General features: G+C 41.4%; 1 protein-coding gene across 1 annotated transcript in view; it reads right to left on the reverse strand.

Moving 5' to 3' along the window:
• LOC141917747 (zinc finger protein 608-like) overlaps positions 1 to 17679 on the reverse strand; it is a 145440-nt gene that overhangs the window by 4108 nt on the left and 123653 nt on the right. Inside the window, exons 3-4 of the mRNA XM_074811164.1 lie at positions 4393 to 4480; positions 1499 to 3947 (exon numbers count right to left, since the gene is read on the reverse strand). Coding sequence (XP_074667265.1) covers positions 1499 to 3947; positions 4393 to 4480 — 2537 coding nt within the window. The remainder of the gene's footprint in view (positions 1 to 1498; positions 3948 to 4392; positions 4481 to 17679) is intronic.

Genomic DNA, 17679 nt, shown 5'->3' on the forward strand with positions numbered 1-17679 from the left:
ATACTTAAAACATTTTAATTAAAACCCACAGAGAGATTTTCCCACTAGGGAGCAAAAAATATCTGTCAACCACAAAATTAAAGCTGCCTAATGATATGTCTGAGTACTTAGATTACCTGGAACAATGATCCTGAAAAGTTGATCTAGCTGGAAAGATGCTTATGCTGCCTCTGATATTACAAACACTCATGAATCGGTGGAAGTCAGACATTTAGGCAGACTCCTTCAGCTGACAGTCACTCTTATTTTAAGTTTGTAAAATTACACACAGAGAAGTATTTACAGGATCAGGACCACAAGGTTAAAAGGACATGTACAGGATATCACAAATACATTTTTCAATAATATATTATGTAGAGTTGTTTGTAAGTATGTTCTAGAAGTAAGTAGGTGAGTTCTTTGCAAGGCTACATCAAATCAGTACTGAACAATAACAGAAAACTTTTCTTTTAAATACAAGGTATGCAAGAGCTAACTATAAACATTGTGTCTAACAGGTATACATTCACAGCACATGCAACAGAAACATAAGCACAGACCTAGATTCTTGGATGGTCTGGTTCCAATACTCATTTGAATCAGCAGAAATCTTCTCCTTCTCATGCCCATACCATCTCATTTTCTTTACAGCTCCCTAAATCCTATTCACCTGATCCCACAGTATCTTGAAAGGCAACCCATTAGGGAGAAATCTGGGATGTACCATACACCAGAACATGAAAGCATTCAACACTGAGACTCTGGTTCAGAGCATAGAGACAGTAATATTGCCTCAAATTAAGGAAATCTGACATCTAGTAAGGTCAGCATGAGCCACTAGATGAAATTTTGGTTCTATTGAAGTCAAAGGCAAAACTATTACTGACTTCAATGGAGAGATGATTTCATCCATTGTATCAGTGTCCTGGTGTTTAACCAGTGTTTAGGTGTTTAACCCCAAACCATGACAATAGGTCTGTAGGGGTTTGGGGTTGGTTGAGGGGAACTTAACTATTTCAAAAACATCACCTTGAGTTAAGATAAAGAGCTGAGCTTCAAGACAACTCTTCAAAGAATCAGCTTTAGTAAATGCCAACTGTCATTTAACACACAAAAAACCGAAACACTCCAAACTGTGTTTCAAATCTACTTTGTCCTCTCACAAGGAAAGCTGCTTATTTTGCTCAAAATTTCTCATTTCTGAACTTCGCAAATTGCTTGGAATTTACATTTAAAAGAGAAATCTAATTATATTTTATTCTTGCATGCAATTTAAAATAGTCTATTCATATTTTAAGCCTGGATTCTGTCACCACCTTGCTAGTTTTTTTCTTTTCAAACAGCTCAACTGAAAGGCCTATTGGTCTATTCACAGATAACAATACTATCCAGCATGGAAAAAAGCATGGCAGAGATTGGCTGGCTGCAAAGGTAAAAGAACATGGCAAAATCAGAGACAAAATCTCACATGATTTAATTATAAGTCAAGACACATTTGTTCTCTTTCCTGTGATCTCACCTGTTTAAATCTTGTGGTCGGGTCTACTCCTGTTTGTTTCATGGAGTCCATGACAGTTTTCATCTCCACAGCCTCCTTTATGAACTGGTGGTTTTCCATTTGTTTGGCTTTGAAACTGTCAGACTGAAGCTGCTGCTGGTGATTGGAAAGGATCTGTGATTTACTCATCTCCTCACCTTTGTTAGCGACTGATGACCCTATTTTAGTGTTATTTTTGCTTGACTCTGGAGTTGAAGGGGCCTTCGAAATAATAGCAGATGGGTTATTTTCCTGCTTATTATCACAGTTGCCAATTTCCTTCATGGGGGGTTCATTTTTCCCTTCACAGTCTCTCCCAGATTGTGCCATATTCTGTTCTGCTAGTCCCTGGTCCTCATAGTATTTTTCATACTGCTGTCTGTAAGCAGAGTTAGAGACCGTTAAGGACTTCTGGTTCATATGGAGTCCATAAGCATACTGTGCATAAAAAAGTGACTGGGCAAGTGCAGGGTGTCTTTGTGTTATTACTGATTGATGTTGTAGCTGCAAATTAGTGGAATTGGTTTCATTTTTCTTGGAATCTGACAATTCTACCTTCTCTTTCTTTTCAGCCTCTTCCTCAGCCTCTTTTTTGATCTTCAGTCCCTGTGGGGTACTGCTGTTCCCAGCTGCTGGGGCACTGACCCATCCTGAGTGCATGTAACTTGGAGAATAATGAAGTCTGTAGCCATGGTAATAAGGAGAATGGGACTCTTTTGCTTGAGCCAATTGTGTTGTGGTTGAAGAATGTTCTTTTACAACACTGTCCTTATGACGGATAATATCCGAAGGAGAGCTGGCCTTTGAATTCATGCCCTCTGATCTGCTGTCAGAGCTACCATGATCAGCTGCATCAGAAATATCTGAGTAAGAAGGGCTGTTGGTTTTAGTGGCTGCAGTAGCTGCACCACTTTGTGTTAACACATGCAGTAGCACAACTGAAGATTGTCCATTCACCAAAGTGCTGCATTCCATCCTGGAGGCACTTCCTATAGAAGGGCTGGGTGCATTGTCTGTGAATGTGTAAACCTTATCAGCTTCAGCCTTAATATTTGCCATTCTGCTCTCTTGAGACTCTGACAGTCCATTAGTTAGCACTTCATTTTTATTGAGATGGTCCTTTAAAAAATGTCCAGAGAAATCTTTCCCAGACCCTTTTGAATCCTCCAGCTTTCCCAGCCTAGAATCCATTTTAGGGCTTCCAGTCTCTTTGCTTTCTTTGTCTTTTAGCTTTCTCTTCTCCTTTTTCTTTCTGTCTTTGAGTGATGTGAGAGCTGGGTTTACAGTGCTTGGCTTTCCCATAATTGTGGGCTTTGGTTGAATAGGTTTTAGCAGAGGGCTCTTTGGTGTAGCCTGAACAACAGTAGTTGCTAGAGAGGGAAGTCCCGTTATTATCCCTGTAGTGGTGGTTGTAAAGGCTGCAGTAGGTATAGCTATTAATTGGGGAGGAGTCTGTGATGGTGCTGGGGCAATGGGCCTGTCCATTTTCAGTTTGGAAAGTTTTTTATCCACTTTGCAATGATTAGCTTCTTTGCCTTTGTTTTTATCACCCAAAATTTTCTTGTCTGTCAACCCTTCAGCCTCCAATTTGGGCATTTCAGTTTGCAAATTGCCATCTGCTACCAAACAATTGTCCAGTGTGGATGCCATATTAGAAATTACCAGAAGGCTGGTCAATTCACTGTTCAGACCCTTCTTTTTGCCAGAATTCTTGCCACTTTTGGAACTGATAACTGAACTGGGGCCATTGCTGGTCAGCTCCATTTTTCCTTTGAGGGTCCCTGGGGTAGTGATGGAGGAAAGAGACGTTGTTGCTTTTAGTGGATCAAAGCTTGACAAATTTGTGCTTGGCTCACTGCATTCAAGTGCCACATTACTCAATGCTTCCTCAGAGTCTGAAATTTTGTCTTCACTGTCAGGCTCAAACTCCAGCTTGTTTTCTGGATCTAAATGTGCATGAGCCTGGTGATATCGGAGTCCATTAATGTGCTTGTACTTTTTGTTGCAGTTGGGGTGAGGACAATCAATCAACGCTGGAGAAGAGCAACCCTGGTTCAAAAAAGTAGCCTCGAATTTTCCCTGTGGGGTGGTGGGAGTGCTTATAGAGTTAGTATGAGCATGTTTACCAGTTTTATTGTCCTCTGAACTGGAGTTCAACTCTAACTCGATTGAAGGATTTTTTTTCCTCTTGTTTGTGGATGAGGGGTTGGCTTTGACATCCACAGCACAGTTTGTTGGTGTCCTGCACCCACTTGCATTAAGGCTGCCCCTCCTTCCCTTCCCATTGGCACCACCTCGATTCTTATTCTGAAGTCCTCTAAACTCTACAAAACTTGCATCATTACCAGGTACAGCTGCAGTGGACCTTGCCCGCTTTCCTCTGCCCTGGCCTCCTCGCATTTCCAGGTCACTTGCTGGTGATTCACAAAACCTATATAAACAATAGCAGATGTCATCAGCAGGAGCCATGAACTGAATAAATATCAAAACAACACTGCTTCCTGTAACATAACCTTCAGCCATGTTAAAGGAAGGTTGTCCTTCTTCCAAATGAGAATGGAATGTCATTAAAAAAAGACAAAAATGGAAAAGAAATGTCTAACTAGAACACAGAGAAAAAATTTCCAAACTTATAAAAATGTATTTTTAAATTAATTCCCCTTTGAATTAATTCCCCACATATTTCCCCTTTTCTCTCAAATAAAAATTTTCACCCTAATGTCCCCACTTTTCAGTGTGGAACAGAGAATTATTCATTCACTGGTGCATGTTTTCAATTATATCCAGTTGTTTTTTATTAATATCTGTATAGTCTCTTGACAGAGATTGGAGAGAAAATACAGCAGAGAAAAAACAGACCCAGAATGATTGCCTACCTGGGAGGGGCCCAATCATGCTTTGTGCAGTCCAGCAGTGTTCCCACATAACTCTTGTTCCTCCATGTAACATTTACTACTAGGACACCTGCCAGTAGGAGAAAAACAATTATTACAGTGTGTTGGGTTTGTGTGTGTGGTGGGGTTTTGGTAGTGGGGGAGGGAGCTACAGAAGCGGCTCCTGTGAGAAGCTTCTTGAAGCTCCCCAGCTCCAAGTCAGACCTGCCTCTGGCCAAGGCCGAGCTATTTAGCGACGGTGGCTGCACCTCTGTGATAACATATTTAAGAAGGGGAACCTGAGAGAAGGAGGAGTTGTGAGGGAGAGAAATACCTATGAAAACACTGTGGTCAGTGGAAGAAAGGAGGAGGAGGTAGGGAGGTGCACCCGAGCAGAGATTGCCCTGCAGCCCATGGTGAGAGGGCAGACTGTGCCCTTGCAGCCTGTGGAGGTCCACGTTGGAGCAGATGCCCACCTGCAGCCTGTGGAAGACCCCTCACTAGAGCAGGTGGCTGTGCTCGAAGAAGGCCATGACTCTGAGGGAAGCCCGAGCTGGAGCAGTTCGTCACTGGGAGGACTGCAACCCACAGGAGGGACACATGCTGGAGCAGTTCGGGAAGAGCTGCAGCCCATAGGAAGGACTCACGTTGGAGGAAGTTCTTGGAGGACTGTCTCCCATGAGAGGGACACTGTGCTGGAGCAGGAGAAGAATGTGAGGAGTCCTCCCCCTGAGGGGGAAGGAGCATCAGAAACAATGGGTGATGAACTGACCGCAACCCCCATCCCCTGACCCTCTGCACTGCTGAGGAGGAGGAGGTAGAGAAATTGGGAGCAAAGCTGAGACGGAGAAGAAGGGAGGGGTGGGGGGAAGGTGTTTTTAAGATGTAGTTATACTTCTCACTGTTCTACTCTGTCTGTGAAGTGTTGGTGGTGGTGGTGTTCAAATTAAATTGATGCTCTTTTTCTTCCCCAATGAAGTCTGTCTTTTGCCCATGACCATAATGGGTGAATCATCCCTCCCTGTCCTTGTCTTGAAAACACCGTGCCCCTCCCCCCCCAAGCCTTTTGTTTTATTTTCTCCTCCCCATCCCTGAGGGGGAAGGACTGAGTGAGTGACTGCATGGTGCTCAATTGCCCACTGGGCTTAAACCATGACACACAGTGAGAACAAGAACTGGGGTGGGTTTTTTTTGTCTTGTTCTTCTTTTTCGTTTGTTTTTCTTCACCACAGAGTGAGAACTTTATTCTCATTTCTTTTCAAAAGTTGTGGTCTATATTCTTCCTCTTTTCTGGTTTCAGTGACCTCGAGTTAAAACCTGCAGGAAAGAGAATGAACAAGAAAGAACAGGAGTGCATGTGGAAATGTGTGTGGGTGTAAGAGAGAATGTGTGCCTGTGTGACTGAGAGTGTGTGTAATCAAGATACAGCTGACGGAAGGAAATGGTATTTCATAGAATCATAGAACAGTTTGGGTTGGAAGGGACCTTTAAAGGTCATCTACTCCAACCCCCACTGCAATGAGCAGGGACATCTTCAACTAGATCAGATTGCTGAGACCCCCGTCCAACCTGACCTTGAATGTTTCCAGGGATGGGGCATCTACCACCTCTCTGGGTGACCTGTTCCAGTGTTTCACCACCCCCGTCGTAAATAATTTCTTCCTTATATCTAGTCTGACTCTACTCTCTTTTAGTTTAAAACCATTACCCCTTGTCCTATCACAACAGGCCATACTAAAAAGTCTGTCCCCATCTTTCTTATAAGCCCCCTTTAAGTATTGATATGCTGCAATAAGGTCTCCCTGGAGCCTTCTCTTCTCCAGGTTGAACAACCCCAACTCTCTCAGCCTTTCCTCAGAGAAGAGGTGTTCCAGCCTTCTGATCATTTTTGTGGCCCTCCTCTGGACCCACTCCAACAGTTCTGTGTCTTTCTTGTACTGAGGACTCCAGAGCTAGATGCAGACCTCCAAGTGGAGTCTCACAAGAGCATAGTAGAGGGGCAGAAACACCTCCCTCAACCTTCTGCCACACTTCTTTTGAAGTCTAAATTTCTTAATTTAATTTGGTTTATCATTCCATTTGAAAATTACAGAACTATTCACAATTACAATATTTCTGAAATTAGTAATATACTCCACAGTCCTCAGTGTCAAATATCTATAAATAAAGCATCAAGAATAAGAAATCATCTTCTGTATAGTTTAGAAGTTACTACCCATGCTACTCCTTATTATGAAGGAGTAGACACAGTAACTGGTGAACATATGCTCAGGGATTGCCAAACATAATCTAATACAAGAAAACAGGGTCATGTTACCTAGAAGTTTTATAATTCAATCCACCTACACTAGTCAGTAACTTTTCTGACGAAATCCATTATTAGCCAAGACAGGATTATACACAAAAGCTGCCTTATAAGGCAAGATGCACACAGGATATTACCCAGTGCCCACCACTGTCTGTGGAAATCACTCCTTTAACATCAAGGGGAGTTACATCAGCCTGTTAAGAGCAAGAAAAGATTCTGTATTTGGGTATTTCACGCTGTATGTACCATTATGAGCTTTTTTCTTTACTCATCACATTCATAACCATAATGCAGAGAAGCTAGATGCGTGGCAAAAAGTAACCCAACAATAGTTAGGAAAAACTAACTCATGCCTAGATGAGCATAAAAACATTTTACATGAATAGCCCTGATAGACAGATGTAATGTAATAAACTTGTATGGTTGGTTAACCTTGGCTGGCTGCCAGGTACCCACCCAGCTGCTCTCTTGCTCCCCTTCCTCAGCAGAACAGGGTGAGAAAATAAGAGAAAAAAGCTTGTGGGTCAAGATAAAGACAGGGAGATCATTTACCAATTACCATCACCAGCAGAACAGGCTCCACTTGAGGAAGAAGATTAATTTATTGCCAATTAATAACAGAGTAGCATGGTGAGAAACAAAGACAAAATAAAAAATACCTTCCCCCCCACCCCCTACTCTTCTTCCCAGACTCAACTTCACTTCTTCATTTCCAACTCTACCTCCACCACTGAACAGCACAACAGGATGGGGAATGGGGGTTACAGTCAGTTCACAACACTTCATCTCTGCCACTCCTTCTTCCTCACACTTTTTCCCCTGCTCCAGCATAGGGTCCCTCCCATGGGATAAAGTTCTTCATAAACTGCTCCAGCATGGGTCCTTTTCCATGAGATACAGTCCATCAGGAGCGGACTGCTCCATCACGGGTCCTCCACAAGCTGTAGTTCCTTCCAGAGAACTTGCTCCTGTGTGGGCCCCTCTCCACAGGCCGCAGCTTCTTTCAGGTCATATCCACCTGCTCCATTTTGGTGTCCTCCATGGGCTGCAGTGTGGATATCTGCTCCACCGTGGTCCTCCATGGGCTGCAGGAGGACAACCTACTTCACCATGGGGTCCTCCATGGGCTACAGGGGAATCTCTGCTCTGGTGCCTGGAGCACCTCCTCTCCCTCCTTCTTCACTGACCTTGGTGTCTGCAGAGTTGTTTCATATATTCTTACTCCTCTCTCCCAGCTGCTGTTGCGCAACAGTTTTCCCCCCTTCTTAAATATGTTATCACAGAGGTGCTACCAACATTGCTGATTGGCTCAGCTTTGGCCAGCGGTGGGCCTGTTTCAGAACTGGCTGGAACTGGCTGTGTCTGGCATGGGGTCAGGTCTCTTCTCACAGAGGCCACCCTTGCAGCCCTCCCCTCACCCCCAAACCTTGCCATGGAAACCCAATACAAAACTGTACCAAATAAGTGTGACAATTTGTACTTGGATTTTATTATGGGGTGAAAGGGTCATGTCACAAAAGTGATTTGTAATAAAATCACATTCAGAAATCTCACAGAAAGAAGCATTTTGTGGATGTATCTACTTTCTCTCCTCCGCCTTCCTTCTTTTCAGTGACTGAATAACAAAGAACAGCACTAAAATGTAATTAGCTATTTACTATTAATTAAATTTAGAGAATAAGGTATGTCATCAAAATTTGGCAAGGAAGATATCTAAATTATTTCCTAATTGCTTTGAAGACAAAAATAAAGCTAATTTACAGTGCTTCTGTATAAGTTAACATTAAGTTCCTTCTTAATTGCATCTATGCTGCAAACAATATAAGACACTGGTTATGACATTAACAAGACTGAAATTATAAATACCCTGTCTAATGTCCATCCTTGGGCCCTCAACTGTATAATATCGTTCTTCTGTAGGTCTCATACCTCGAAGTGCAGAGTAACACTGAGAAAGTTCACAAGACTTGTATTCACTACTTAAAAAAAAAAAAAAGCCATGTTCTTTTAACATTGAATAACACATGCAGATGTGCTATTTTGATGTAAAAACACTGCAGTGACAAGGCATCTTTAGCACCATGCCACCAGAATACTGTGCATACTACACACTCTTGCAGATATTCTTTCATGTAAATAAGAAAAGACCAAAGGAATTAGTCTCATTTGAAAAATAAGGACATGTGTTTAGGAATCAAGTTATCACATTAGTAGCTTAATGGCAGGCCCCAATTTTTGAAAATGTTGGCTTCAGAAAAAAAAAGATGTTCAAAGTCTAATATAAGTAGACATTACTCAATTACTTAGACTGGAAAGCCTGACAATGTTTATAGCATAGGCTGCTTTGGTGTTCAGATCACAGCAACTGCTACAAAAATCTATTTTAGTTCAAGGTGATTATTTTCTCAGAGAACTCAAAAGACCACTTAGCTGAGAAAATGTGTATGGCTTCATTTTTGTAAAAGGAGCTGTTCTCTCTATTCTTAGCAGATAATCTGGCCCGGACTATCTGCAAAATTCTGGTGAAAGCAGGTATGCACAAAGTCTTTCCTAACATTTCTCTAACTGATTTGTGAAAGATTATCCAGATGATTTTCCAACACAAGGAATCATTTTATTGTTTTTCAGTTATTAAAAACTACTATTTAAATATAAGTGTAGTCCTACTTGCTCAAAATTCCCATTTGGATAATAGTTGTCCCTACTACCTTTATTATGCTGAGTATTATTTTAGATAACTTCTGCTGATGCTAAAGGAAGACCTACCAAATTATACTGTGTTTTGTAGTAATTTTTAAAGATTACTTTAAAAAAGTTTAATATGAAAAATTCTTGTAGCAATACTCCTGTGGTACAGCAAGTCTTCAAAGTTCAGATGCAATTCTCAATATTGAGAAGACATCCTATGATGTAACTTGACGTAACTATTGGGTGTACGTGGAAAGGTTTTGAAGGGGGGGGGGGTACTGCAGGGATAGCCTCTGTGAGAAGAGGTGCATTGGGTCTGGCTGGTATGGAGTTAATTTTCTTCATAGCAGCCTGTATAGTGCCGTGTTTTAGTTTTGTGGCTAAAACAGTGTTGATAACACACCAGTGTTTTGACTATTGCTGAGCAGTGCTTTCATAGCATGAAGGCTTTGTCTTTTTCCTATTCTGCCCCCTGCAGCAAGTAGGTTGGGGATGGGCAAGAATCCAGGAGGGAACACAGCCAGGACTGCTGACCTCAACTGACCAAAGGGATATTCCATACCATATGATGTCATGCTCAGCAATAGAAGCTGAAGGGAGGGTTATTTTGGAGGAAGGTAGCTATTGCTCGGAGACTGGCTGAGCATCAGTCTACTTGTGGTAGATGGTGAGTTGCCTTTGCATCACTTGTTTTGTTGGGTATTTTTCTTTCTTCTTCCTCTTTCCTTCACTTATTAAACTATCCTTATCTTGAGCCATGATTTTTCTTGCTTTTGCTCTTCCTATTCTTTTCTCTGTCCCACTGCAGGGAGCAGGGGGGGAGTGAGTTAGTGGCTGTGTGGTGCTTACCTGTCAGCCAGGGTTAACCCACAACGGTTCCAGACAGCTTGGCAACAGATGCACTGCAGGCCAAAGTTTAACCAATCAGTGAAGTTGGTGGAACCTCCGTGAAAACATATTTAAGAAAGGACAAAACTCTGCACAAGCAGAGGAGTAAGGAATTCCCCTGTAGCCCATGGAAGAGTCCATGCTGGAATGGATTTTCCTGACAGGAATTGCAGCCTGTGCTGGAGAAGGTTTATCCTGAAGGACTGCAGTCCATGGAGAGGACTGATGCTGGAGCAGGGGAAAAGTGTGAGGAGGAAGGAGCAACAGAGAAAAACTATTATGTAACCCTCCATCTTTCATTCGCGCTGTGCCACTTGGGGAGGTGTGTAGAAGAGTCAGGAGTTAAGGAGTGAAGTTGAGCCTGGGAAGGTGTTGTTTTAATCTTTTTGTCATTGTTTCTCACTAGTCAAATCTATTTTAATTGTCAATAAATTAAATTAATTTTCCCTAAGTAGAGCCTGTTTTGGCCATGACAGTAACTGATAAGCAATGTCCCTGTCTTTATCTCAACCCATGAGCTTTTTCATCCTATTTTCTCCCCCTTTCCTGTTGAGGAGGGGGAGTGAGCTGTTGGATGGGCATTTGGCTGATAGCCAAGGTTAACCCACCACAATAACATTACAGTAAAATCAATTCTTCACATCTTTATGATTGATGAATCCACAAATTCAATTGGAAACCAACCTCAATTTGTCTTTTGTTCCAGTCTTAGTAAGTACAAACAATACAAGCATGCCTAAGAAAACCCAAATCATGTCATATCCTTCATCTGTGAATACAGGATGAAAATCCATCTGAAGCTCTTTTATTGCCATCAGTTTAGTAAGAGCAGAATAACTCACTTGCCTCACAACATGCACCATATGGTTGTCAATCCCAGATCCACATATACATCTGGAATCCATCCATTTTGTTTTAAAGCCCTACTGCTGGACTGAATGTTTGAAGAGTTGGTTTAACCTCACCCTGAAGTCAAACCATCTAGAGCACAGATTTACAATTAATTATCCTGGACACTGAACTTTATCTGAACAAATACCTTACAGCAATGAAGCTGAGAAGACTAGACAGTGTTAAGGAAAAGAAGCATAATGAAATACTGTTTCTACAGTCATAAACCTTTGAGACACTGAGTTGTGGTGTTAATATACTACTTTATGAAAGCACAGTAAGCTTAAAGGTTACAGGGCTGAAAGACTAAAAACTGCTAGTTTAGGTACAGTTGCCCTGCTGGTGGCTAAAGCAGGTTGGCATTACTCAAGCCACATAAATTGTAGCCTCTTCAATAGCATAATAACAAAATTCATATCCATGTGATTTTGAGAGAATTTTGAGTAACACAAACCTAAATTAGATGAGTACTTTATCCAGAAGTCATGCCCTTTCTTTCCCCTTTAATTATGAAATCATCTGTACAAGATATTTAAAGTATCAACCACCACCTTAGCTTGAAAAAGCTGTGTTACATCTTTAATAAGATGCAAGCATAACATACATTCCCTGGACTCACATTACATACTTTCATTTACATTCAGAAAATAAACAGCAATTGCATAGTCTTGAAGCCATGGAGTTGGGCCATCAAGAAGACAACCTTTCATCCATAATAATAATAAAAATAATTCTTAATCTAAAGGTTTCTTCCACAGCATATAGAAGAATAAGCATTGAAATAACTGAAGAAGACTTTTTTCCCCATGACTCCATGTGCTTAATACACAAAAGAACACACAGCCACTTCCATCATTGTCACATCCCCCACAGCATTTGTTCTGAAGCCTGATGAGCTGTATTGACTTGGGAAAATCATTGAGCCTCTTGGAAAACCAGACTCTAGCTTATTCACCGCCATCTATTTCTTTCTTATTGTTCTGGTTTGAGTGAGTGGTGGGGTTTTTTTTTTGGTAGCAGGGGAGGGGGCTACATCAGTGGCCCCCTGTGAGAAGCTTCTCAAAGATCTCCCAGCTCCAAGTTGGACCTGCCTTTTCACCAAGGCTGGGCCAATTAGCTGCACCTCTGTGATAACGTATTTAAGAAGGGGAACCTGGGAGGAGTTGTGGGAGTTGTGAGAAGTTGTGAGGAGAACATCTGTGTGAGCACTGAGGTCAGTGGAAAAAAGGAGGAGAAAGAGGGGAGGTGCGCCGGAACAGAGACTCCCCTGCATCCCATGGTGAGACAGCAGGGCTGCCCCCCTCTGCCACCCATGGAGGTCTACAGTGGAACAGATACAGATTTTGTGGCCTGTTGGGGTCCTGTGCTGAACCAGGCAACTGTGCCTGAAGAAGGCCAGGACCCTATGGGAAGAAGGTCCCCCTGTTGTAGTTTGGTGCTGGGAGGATTGTAACATGCGGGGGTGACCCACGTGCCCGTGGGAGTGACTCATGTTGGAGAGAGTTTGTGAAGGACTGTCTCCTGTGAGAAGGGAACCGCGCTGGAACAGGGAAAGAATGCCAGAAGTTGTGCCCCCCCCCCCTCAAGGTGGAAGAAGCAGCAGGACTGACCGCACCCCCCATTCCCTACCCCCTATGCTACTGTGGTGGAGGAGGTAGAGATATTTGGAGCAAAGCTGAGCCCGGAAAGAAGGGAGGGATGGGAGAAAGTGTTTTCAAGATGTGATAATGCTTCTCACGGTCCTACTCTGTCTGTTAAGTAGTGTTGTTGTTAGTGTCTGTATTAAATTTATGGGTTTTTTTCTTCCCCTAACGAGTCTGTCTTTTGCCTGTGCCGTAATGGATGAGGGCATCCCTCCCTGTCCTTATCTCAATTTCCTGGGCCTTTTGTTTTATTTCCTCCTTCCCAGCAGTGGGGGGGAAGGGGGGAGTGAGCAGCTGCGTGGTGCTCAGTTACCCTCTGAGCTCAAATCACAACACTCATGTAGACAGTTGGTCAATATTCAGTTGACTGGTCAGATAAAAGCAGCTCTGGTTTCTTTTCTTTCTCCTACCTCCCTAGTAACATTATCCTTTTCCAGCTTTAGTATAAAATAAAACACCACATTAGGAAGTCTTGTTGCTAGGGGTGATATGAAATGGTAATGCTTCTTGACAAAGCAATGACCTAAATTATGAAGTTAGGTTAGCTCTGGAAGATGAGGCAGCATCTATCAAAGAGCTTATGTCCCTTATCAGTTACAATAATAATGGCACTATAATGTTTCCAGTGTATATTACTTTTAAAGATAATTTTTAGTCTGCCTAAAAATAAGCAGTAAGCAAAATCTAAATGCAAATGGAAAGCTGAAAAAAACCCTTCATAAATGGTCCTAATTAAATACAAGGATAAGTTCTAAACTCATTAAAAGAGCAATCAAAAACTCACAGAAAACTGGGCAATGCCCCCGGAAACTACACAGGATTGGGTCCCACGTGGCTTGTAGGTTTATCCACAACTGAATAGTTCTACTAAAATATGAGCTACTTAGAATGGTGATTTCCAAAACTATGAAGCCACAGTGACCAACAGTTTTCTCCTGTCAGATTTATATCAAGATTATTAGAGCTTGGCAGGACAAGGAATTTTTTTTGATAAATTGCTGTTATCCCTCTTGAATGTCAGACCACATTTGCAATGTTTATAGGAAAAAATGCAATTAATGTTACTGTAAACTAACCACGTTTCTAACCTCCAGAGTAAAACTAAAGTTTTATTTTTATACAAAGCTTAGCTTTTCTTGGGCCACAGTAACTGAACCACTCCATTGTTCTACTAATGCTTGAGGATAAAACTATAGTCTTACTCTATTTCAGCTGACACTAAAAAATGTAAGTTGAAAATCATTTAACATCTGTGTGTTCTGAAGAAAACCAAAACTGTTTCAGAAATAAAATATTTTGTTTCTAGCAGATTTTTTTCTCTTTAACTTAATCATAACTGCGATTCATATACCCTGACACTAAAAAATGTCACAGAGCCTCAATTTTAGAAGAAAAAAATGCTCTTCTGTAATCCCCTAAATTTCCCACTCACATCTCAAGTATTATTTTAGTCCCTACATTGCTGCTTAGTGGAATACATGGCCACTCTTCTGCCTTCTACTAGAATGAAAGAAAAAACCCACAACCCACTGCTTTTTTCTTGTACTCCTAGGACCATATGTCACTTGAGATAAGCAACAGAACACAGGGCTTTTCAGATCATTTGTCAGACTTGCTTCCTGAAGTTTATATTAATTACAGGATCTCTTCAGCTAGTTATTTCTTTCCCAAACTCTTTCATCCTTAAAAAACAAGTAAACAGAAAAGCAAAACAAGACTGGAGAGTAAAAAAAGCACTATTGTTTAAATATAAGAAGTAAGACCAAAAAGGGAAAACCAAAACCATTTTTTCTCACTCTGACAAGCATTCAGGAGTTCATTTAATAATTATCTCCCTCCTTCCTATTCTTCATCTCAGACACCAGACCATAGTACTGTTTTCATCAGCAGACTTGAGAAACAGCTGCAGAAATAGGGAAGCTGGTATATATTTGTTTGTGTGTGTGTGCATACGTGTGCGAGTGTATATATCTAAAAAAAAAAAACCCTTAAAGAGCTTATACTTTTTTGTTTTTCTTCTTAAGGTCAATATTAGCACATCTCAATAGAAACTTGTATCCCAGCTCTGTACTCTGCTACTGTAGGAACAATTCACTGGGAGAGTAAAAAACAAACAACAGATGACAAAAGAAACCCCTATAAACTTTCAAGCATCTTTGGTGATTAGCCCTCCAGTGCTCTACATCATGATAAAGAGCTGCCAGGTGCAAACAGAGGCACAATTATTTATTGAACAGTAGAGCAGCTAATGAAACATAAAGGAATGGGAGAAGGAAGAAATTAAATTTGTGGAAAAGAAAGCAGCATAGATAAAGAAAAAAATCCCAAGCCAAACCATGAAAATGCTTCTAAATCTGTAGACTGCAGATATTGGAATGCCTTAGAGCCAGGCAGACAATTCTGCTAAATCTCAAAAAGCTGCTGCTGATCCATGTACCTCATTGAGACCGAGAAGCAGAGCTTTTTATAAATTAGGATGCTTTCTTTAAAATTAAAGCATTTATTTGCTTTTGTGCAAGAAAATATCAGTACTAAGATAGTAAAGGGCATTTTCAATTACACAGTTTCATCTACATATTTGTACATACTTCACAATTGGACTGGAACTGGTGAGAGATTCAGGGAGCTTTCTGGAAAGGTGATGGTTGAGGGAACAGCAGTTTCTTTCTGCTAAATCCCCTGATACATCAGCTTTCCCTCTCAGCTGTCATTCAGTCCAACATGGCTTTTCATACAAAACCAGAGATAAAGTGCAGACTAAAAGCTTGTTTCAAATGAAAGATTTCCCTTCCTCCCTGGTTTTCAGCTTACAATATTTGGACCCTGAAGAATGAAAAGAACTCATAATTTGTAGCCCATCAAATAATGCGTTTTCAGATCAAGTTCCTCTTATTTAGATGGACACCTGAATAAATAGAGTAGTAAGAGAGGCACTATGAAGCACTTCTGAATAGCATAATAAAAATTAAAATATAGCAGGTCTTTCAATTTATTTATGCAGCTACAGTGGATGAAACAGAGTACTTAATAACACAAGTTTTTACCCTTATGAATAGCCTATTATTTCCTTCCTTAAAAATAATAGCAATTCATGCAACATCATATTTCTTGTCCCTACAGGCTAAAATCAATCATCTTAGATTTTAGTGGGGTTAAGTAGAGAATGAACATCATAACAGGTGGCTGAGAAAAACTGGCAAAGCAGTGTGAGAAGGTATGCAATGCACTGCAGCACTCTGAACTATACTTGCAGTGTAGGTAAAAAGAGGATTCCTGCTTACAGCACTGTCAATTAACTGTCACTCACAGGCATTGCGTTCAGGTTCAGGGGTTTTTTTAAGCAAAATAAAATAAAATCAAGATGGAATGCTATTCTTCTCAACTTTCAAAGCTGAGAAATAATGCTGCTATATTTAACCTAAATGCTTTATTTCATGGGTGTTCTGTAGAATGAATATTTGATGAAGGAATATCTGATTTACAAAAAATGAGAGTGATTTTGCTGAGCTTTCCAAAATCAACACACATTTTATTTGAACAAAACAAGAGGCTGCTGAAGCACATTTGTCTCTCCGCTGAGGTATATGCGCTAAATACAGCCCATAATCTACAGGAGCTACAGTTAGACTCACCCACAGTTCCTTGCAATTTAATGAACAGTAATATCCAAAAAATCTCTTACCAGTTGCCTGACAGCAGCTATTCTTAGACTCTGGGCCCCAAATCAAAATTTGTCATTGCTTAAGTAAACTTTTGTACAGGTTTTGGCTGGGATAGAGTTAATCTTCATAGCTTACATGGTGCTATGTTTTGGATTTGTGATGAAAAATTGTTGATAACACAGGGATGTTTTAGTTACTGCTGAGCAGTGCTTACACAGCATCAAGGCTTTTTCTGCTTCTCACTCTGCCCCACCAGCAAGTAGGCTGGAGGTGCACAAGAAGTTGGGAGGGGACACAGCTGAGACAGCTGAACCCAACTGACCAAAAGAATATCCCATACAATATGTCATTGTGCTCGGCAATAGAAGCTGGGGGGAGAAGAAGGATGGGGGGGAATATTCGGAGTTATGGCATTTTGTCTTCCCAAGTAACCGTTACATGTGATGGAGCCCTGCTTTCCTGGAGATGGCTGAACATCTACCTGCTGATGGGAAGTCGTGAATGAATTCTTTATTTTGCTTTGCTTGTGGACGTGGCTTTTGCTTTCCCTATTAAACTGTCTTTATATCAACCTAAAAGTTTTCTTACTTTTACCCTTATGATTCTCTCCCCCATCCCAATGTGTGGGGCGTGAGAGAGTGGCTGTGTGGTGCTTAGCTGCCTACAAGGGTTAAACCACAACAGTCCTTTTTGGTGCCCAATGTGGGGATTGAAGGGTTCGAGATTGGAGTTTGATAGACTGATATTATAGCTGTTATAGCTGTTTATCTATTAATTTTCAGGCTCCTATGCTTGCTGTGGGGCTTGCTTGCCTTAGTGTATATTAGAGTCTAGTGCTCATCAGTAGCTGCTTTTTGCTTTTCTGCTTGCTGTACTGCTTATCATCTTACTGTGCTCTGCCTGGGAATGTTTTGCTAACAGCAATGGCGATGCGCCTGGGCTGGCAGATGGCCAGGGCATCACTGTTGTTCCTGTGCTGCTGTACTGGACAGGCTGGAACTCCGGTGTGAAGTTGAATCAAAGGGACTGTGACCTGTGAATAAGTCCACGCCAGAGCAGTAACACCTCGAAGGGTCTGTGGCCATGGATAAGTCCACAACACAGCAGTACACCCTTGAAGGGACTGTGGCCATTGGTAAGTCCACACTGGAGCAGGTACACCCCTGAAAGGATTGTGGCCCATGGAGAGGGCCACTCTGAAACAGGCACA

Source organism: Strix aluco, chromosome W (assembly GCF_031877795.1).
Source record: "Strix aluco isolate bStrAlu1 chromosome W, bStrAlu1.hap1, whole genome shotgun sequence".
Classification (NCBI taxonomy): domain Eukaryota; kingdom Metazoa; phylum Chordata; class Aves; order Strigiformes; family Strigidae; genus Strix; species Strix aluco.